At 38.1% G+C, this 7,198-nt stretch overlaps 1 protein-coding gene across 5 annotated transcripts in view; it reads left to right on the forward strand.

Moving 5' to 3' along the window:
- The window catches only part of LOC108745347 (E3 ubiquitin-protein ligase CBL-B), a 58,145-nt gene extending 55,655 nt beyond the window's left edge, over positions 1–2,490 (forward strand). For 4 of the 5 annotated variants that reach the window (XM_018481453.1, XM_018481455.1, XM_018481454.1 and 1 more), the window contains 3 exons: positions 145–418; positions 1,100–1,723; positions 2,031–2,490. In XM_018481453.1, coding sequence (XP_018336955.1) covers positions 145–418; positions 1,100–1,719 — 894 coding nt within the window. In that variant the 3' untranslated portion in view covers positions 1,720–1,723; positions 2,031–2,490. The remainder of the gene's footprint in view (positions 1–144; positions 419–1,099; positions 1,724–2,030) is intronic. The other variant, XR_001939090.1, reaches the window with a different exon arrangement.
- The last annotated feature ends 4,708 nt before the right edge of the window (positions 2,491–7,198 follow it).

Genomic DNA, 7,198 nt, shown 5'->3' on the forward strand with positions numbered 1-7,198 from the left:
TTGCATTTATAGTAAAGGTAATTAGGATTGTCAAGTTATTTAATTCAGTAACTTTTGTATTCATATAAACATAAGTACTGTCCGAGTCATCATATGACGAAATTTAGCATTTAATCGTTTTTTTTTCTATTGCTGATGTTTTAGGATATAATGGAGCTATGCAATGGCAATTGCGGTCTCATATGCGATGACTCGGACGAGGAAGACGATTCTAGTCCCACAAATTCGCCGGTGCCGCCGCGGAGAATTGTTCCAAGTCCGCCTTTACCACCCAGGAGACCCTCGCCCTCGCCCACACCGAACAATCACCTCAGAAACGGACGTCATCTGACAGTGCCGAAGGAAAATGCTCCGCCACCACCGTCAGCGGTCACAGTAATATTAAATTATACCGACAACACTCAGCAAAATAATAAAGGTACACAGGACAATTTTTAATGTTTAATCTGTATCGCCTGAAAGTAACGGATTGTAATAAAAATATTGCATCTATAGATAAACGATACATTTATCTGAAATAATTATGGCGAAATTACATCTTTTTGCTAAACTAAAATACTTTTATAAATATAAGCTTTGTTACATAATCGCTTCAATATTATTTATAATAACTCAAAATTAATATTATATCTAGATTTTTTAAAAAGTAATAATATAAGTTTAATGGGACAATATGTGCGATTTTTAACCCGAAAATAATCATCTGGGGTATCTTTATACTTTAACGACAAAAAAATATAATACGAATTGTTATAAAATATTATATTATTTTGCATGGGGTTATAATTGTTTAACGTATTTTTTCTTTTTTAATAATTATTTTTTACGAATCTGTAAATATATACAACTGCATTGAAAACCCATAATAAAAAAGCGTTATACTAATAAAAATCTTTATTTTTTAGAAATAGTCATAATAAGCTATTTAACTATTTCATTAATTTAACTATTTAAGCTATTTAACTATTTAACTGCTAAAAAGTAAAGATTTTCATTAATGCTACTTTATTTTCGATGAAGTTGCATTATAAGTTTGTTGCACAAATCGCGTCAAGTTGTGATTTTCGGAAGGCAAGATAAAAATGTCGAGTATTTTCAGTTAACACAGAGGCGAGATACGACATGCTGCACCGCGCATCTTCGCCGTCGTCAGTGCCGCCGGTACCACCTGTGCCACCAACGACGGTGGTGAAGGTTCATCCGCGACGTTCCCACGGAAATCACGCAGCAGGCACCCCGCAACGACAATCGCAGCCGCCGACATTGCCAGAAAAAGCGTGTCGCGTCACTGCAACCATCTCGACAACGAGTCAAACTGGAGGTTCAAGTAACAACGTGCCTCCTGTACCACCACCCTTATCGGCACCACGGCCACCGAAGACTAGCAAGGAGGGTGGCATCCGTCAAGACCATCATTATGAGAACACGATTGTGATCTGCGGCACGAGTCAACATGTTGTAAAGAACATTAACCTGGAAGCGAACAGGGCACGTCTGACGGCACTGATGAGAGCGAGGGATGATCCGAGTGGCGATGACGGTGGACCGGTAACCAAATCGGAGTCGGCGGCGTACGAGAATGTCAATGTCGAGCATATCACAAGGCTGACGGCGCTCGGTTTCGCGCAGGACGCCGTGATCAGAGCACTCGGCATCACCAGGAACGATCTCGAGATGGCATGTGATATATTGCATGAATTTGCCACGAAATCCTCCTGACCAGGTACAATTAAACGACATCAGTCGCAACAAATGTGCATGTTAGCGAACATGAAGCGCTATGAACGACATACATTCAAGCTAGAAGAATGAATCTCAAAGAGGTACTTTCCTCTCGGTCTTTCCAGAGTACCTTAATCGACTTATTGCTGCATAACAATCACTTCACTTGGATAATGTAGTCCGAATAAATTAATTTATATTGGTGTTGTTCCTCGCGCTTCGTGTATCATGCATCTAAAATATCACATTATTACATAATAAAAAATGATTACAATTTGAGAAAATATATATGATTGATCTGATCGCAGGGCCGAATACTGAAGTCTCATGACCGGCCTTACCTGCTAGACGGTACTTTTGACAGGCAACGCGTGCGAACTTTTGTAAGTCCCACCTCTGATGCGTTCATAGATACACCGCGCGTTCTCACTGAGCGTCTCCTCATGGTTAGTACGTTATCGATGTTTCATTTTACGTTTCAAACTGTGAGTGGGAGAGACACGCTTGCAAGCAGACAGTGGGCGTCGAATCACCGATGGAGAACCGATGGAGAGAAACTGGGGATGGGAGAGCTTTTGAAGCATCTTTGAAAACACCGGAACACAGATTTATCCTCGTTACGTACTGATTTTCGGTCTTCAACTATAAGTTTCAAACGTTTTCGTTTCCTGATGCATAAGGAGACTGTTTGTATCGCGTGATTTCGTCATACAAACGTGGCACACGAACGGCAAGATGTAAATAAAGTCGACGATCGATCAAAGACAACGTCTGCCGAAGTATTTCTTTACGAACCATATACACAGCACGAACAGAATAACGCGTGTCCCACACTATCCTTATAGTAATCTCTCTCTCTCTCTCTCTCTCTCTCGGGCGTAGTTACTACTTCGTTCCTCGATATACTTAAGATAAAGATTAATTATATATTTGCGCACCATGAGATTTCGCTTACACGTACGTATGTACGTACGTCCGAAAGCGCTCCTCGAAAGTCTTCGGTCGCTCGTTTTTCACATTTTGTATTATACAGAATATTTCATGCACAACGAACACGCGATCCGAGATGTCGCGTTGTTCCGGGATCGAAAACGTGTTTAGAAATTGCGAAATTATTCAATCGAAGGCAATACAATGTTCTACCGTTTAACCGACGTACGAGCACGTACGCGCACGCGCGCGTGCGCACACCATTCTTTTAAGATATAATTCTACATAGAGCATCGGTTCACTAGATCATTTCACTGTAAATGTATAACTATAGTACTAATCGAAAATATGTTAGACGAAAAATGCTTGGCATCTAATTTTGTAATCCCTAATTTACCGTTCCCTTATTAAATTAAAGTAGTTACGCACACGCACACACGCGCGCGCACATACGCACGCACGCACGCACGCACGCACGCGCGCGCGCGCGCACACACACACACACACACACACACTCTCTCTCTCTCTCTCTCTCTCTCTCTCACTGTATATCGCTATTTAACGTATATTATGTATAATGTCCACACACATTAAAGCTGTGTGATTTATACGCACGTAAGATACCTCGGAGAAGATAAAAGCAACAAAATAACGATTTAGATGTATAAAATTGTTAATTCACATTCGTGATTTTTTATTCTAGTTGAAAGAACTACGCCAAGGCATGCGTTAGCCTTAGAGAGTAATACGCACAAGATTTGACATCTCTTAGATCCGAATCTACCTGCTTTTCGTTTTTCGACTCACAACATGCACACAATTAATACGTATCTATATCATGTGTGATATTTGTCGGCTTCTCGCCGCGCTGAGTATCGATATAGAGGAGAGGAAGAAATAAAAAAATCGGAATCGAATTCGAAACCAAACGTAGAGAAGCGACGTACCGAGTATCAAAAGTTCATAGCTCTCGACGACTTCAAGATGAAACGCGTTCGCGCGCGATTCAATCGGAGAATTACGAATATATTTACTGTAAGAGCAGTAAATATTATAGTATATATTATGGATTATATAATGGAAAATATTCGAAAATGAGAATAACTACAATAGTGTTCAGACGACGATAACGAAGCGTATTTGGCGATGACGAGTTGAAGTTGCGAGTACAGTCGCATTGAATCGAAAATAGCCGTAACGAGATACATTAAGCGTATCGTTTTACATTCATTTACGTAGTTACTTGCGGTAGATTTTCAAGCATAATCGTTTTGTTCTGCGATGGAGCAAATCACATGAACGGCGAGATAAGAGCAATAAGGGGCTCCGCATAATAAAAGGAACGGGGCACAGAGAACAGAATAAGAATTTCAGAATAAGATTTTCTATCAGAAATCGTGTATTGTGGAAATACACAGTTTCTGATAAATTGAAATTCTTATTGTTTTCTGTTCCCTGTTCCTGTTATTGTGCGGAGCTCTTAATCGTTCTGCTGCGTGGTTTTGCCAAAGCGTTCAGCTGGCAACAACGTGGCTTTGCGTATCAATTCTGAAACGACATGCTACCGTTCTGCATCTGTTCCGCGAGACAGTTGCACGACAAAAAGTTATAATTACTACCTCGCGATGATACCAAAGGTATACGATGTAATCGTCTGAAAAATATTATAGATGTGTGATTGCTAGTTAAACGCGTTTTACGATCTTTTTGGCGCGCGCACACACACATACACACACACACAGAAAGAGAGGGAGGGGTGGGTCACAAATATACACATAAACAAGAGACTATACACATCAAAATTCATGTACACATAAACAAGACGAACCATTATATAGTATAATTATATATTTATATAATTATTATATATTTAGATACGATATTCGTACTCTCGTTGAATTTCTTCCTTATTACGGAGATTCCTTTGCGTCGCAATGTTACAAAAAGCGGGCATAATTCATCTTGCAAACTCGAGTGACGACCATTGTCGAGAGAATCGCTAGTATCATCATGTGATCCTGTGTGTGACATAAAAACTGATGCACCTGATACTTTTATTCGCTTTCTATTGTGCACCTAATCGCATCAGTTTTAATACCGTTCCACCTCTGAGGAATTTTAGCCTTCATACTTCGAATTCGGCGTCTACATGGGTGTATCTGGTAAAATTAGATGTCCTATTTTTCTACATTGCATATTTTGGTCGTCGTGTACTACATAATGTATTGAACGCGTGCGTGAAAAGCGCTCGAAGTATATTTCATAGCGGTGCTTCGAAAAAATGAGACGAGAATTTCGATAATTTGGAGTTTTTTATCGTGCGCTAACATTTCAGGATTTGACATAAATACGCGGAGAAATATTCATTGATACAAAACGAAGATAATACATAACGAGTGTAGATTGACTCCTTCTTCGTTTTAATTATTCGTTGTAAAAATTGTTTTACATACTTCTCGAAATAAAATAACATGTCGTTTATAACACACGCGTTGTTTTATTCGCGAAATTATATCTTTTTACAAGTAAACCATATACACAAACATTAGATACATTATATTCAGTATACAATGTCTATAAGTCCGTATAACAAATCAAACTAATCAAGACTCCTTATAAATCAAAGAATTGGAAAGAATACGGGCAGTAGGAGTCAAGCGCAGAAGATGTCGCGCAAATATAATATACCTATGAAACTTTTTTATTCACTAAAACATGCTTATATGTTTCAGCTCACTTTTGAGCCTTCCTCAGAGATAACATAAATTAACATATCCTATATATAAAACCTGTGAAAAAAAGTTATCCTGTTATGGTGAGCTCCCATCGAGAATTTAAATGTCGGAATTAAAATCAAAAAGAGTGAAAGAAAAAGGAAAATAAAAAAAGAAATGAAATATCGTAAAATAGAATATGGAGAACTAATTTATCAAACAACTTTAAGATTATAATTAATTATCCAGCAAATATAAGGACGCTCATCATGATCACAGAGCACCATATCGCAAACATTACTGTAAAAATAATTCAAGAACCGGCTCCTGATAATGTTGGCCAGTCAGTATCAGACACAGTGAGTCACTTTTTTTAGCTAGTAATTTTTGCGAGATAACAAATGGATAAAAATGTAACATTAAAGCGTTAATCAATTTCAAGAACAACAAAGTTGAAAAGTAATCGATAAACACGCTAGAAAGATTTACAGCGTACGAACGACACTGATTGACAACGAGACAATAAGCCTTTATATTAGGTTGTTCGGAAAGTAATTTCGTTTTTTCCCAACAGAGGACTTATTGTATTTTTTCACAGCCAACTTCACACTTAAGCCGCATAATCATTATATATTTTGACAACTGATATAGCAAGACTTGCTTGTGAAAAAAGTTCGATTGATTCTACGCAGTAGTTTTTGGTTGGTGCCCTATCAAATATGAAAGTGAAAAGCAGCATTTTCGGCATATTTTACTTTTTTACTATCGAAAAGGTAAAAATGCTGTTCAAGCAAGAAAAAAATTATCCGATGTGTATGGAGATGTATTGACAAAACGCCAGTGCCAAAACTGGTTTGCAAAATTTCGATCCGGCAATTTTGATGTTAAAGATGTACCACGTTCTGGAAGGCCAGTTGAAGCTGATGAAGACACAATAAAGGTATTAATTGATGCAAACCGGCGAATAACAACTCGTGAGATCGCTGAGAGATTAAATTTATCGAATTCGACCGTTCATGATCATTTGAAACGCGTCTGATTGAAGATCGTCTTTCATTTTCATAAGAAAAAACGAAATTACTTTCCGAACAACCTAATAGCTTGTCTATGATCGGAAGATAGGCCTTGGGAAGGCCTCCCTCCATATCCATCTGTAGGTTGAGTCCATGCGTCTGTCTTCTGATGAATATCATCTCCGAAAGCGATTCTTGACCTTAGAAAGATTAGGATTTTTTTGAAGGATATGAATGATAGGATTATTTTATACTCGTACGGACAAAGGAAATGTGACGGTAGCATTGGATAGACAGGTGTACATTTCCAAGGTAAATGAGATGTTTCAAGATATAAATACTTATGAGATAGTTGAAAGGGATCCGACGAGGAGGATGGTAACGGCTTACGCGCTTTATTAGTTAGTTGAAAGGAAAAAAATATATAGCTAATTTCCACATATAGAAGTTTGTTATGTAATGATGGGAGACTTCCGAGAGAAGTATGCATTTCTGAAGATACATAAGCAGAACTGCCCCTTTCATATAATAAATAGTTTCTTCGATAAATAGCCCTTTGTATTCGTTAGCAGTATTTCTTCATAATATTATCACAAAAACAATTCCTAAGGCAGATCGAAAATAGTTTTAAACTTGTTAAGGAACTTGATGAGAGACGTTTGAGAATTTCAGTGATGAATTTCAGTTAATGTCACTGGATGTTGTGAGCCTCTTCATTAACGTCCCCATTGACTATGCGATGGGCTGTATTAAAGATCATTAGCGATTTATTTCTAGAGATTGTTGTTTACCGGAGAAGAATTCATCGAAGCAGTTCAG

This window comes from Trachymyrmex septentrionalis, unplaced genomic scaffold, assembly GCF_001594115.1.
Source record: "Trachymyrmex septentrionalis isolate Tsep2-gDNA-1 unplaced genomic scaffold, Tsep1.0 scaffold138, whole genome shotgun sequence".
NCBI lineage: Eukaryota > Metazoa > Arthropoda > Insecta > Hymenoptera > Formicidae > Trachymyrmex > Trachymyrmex septentrionalis.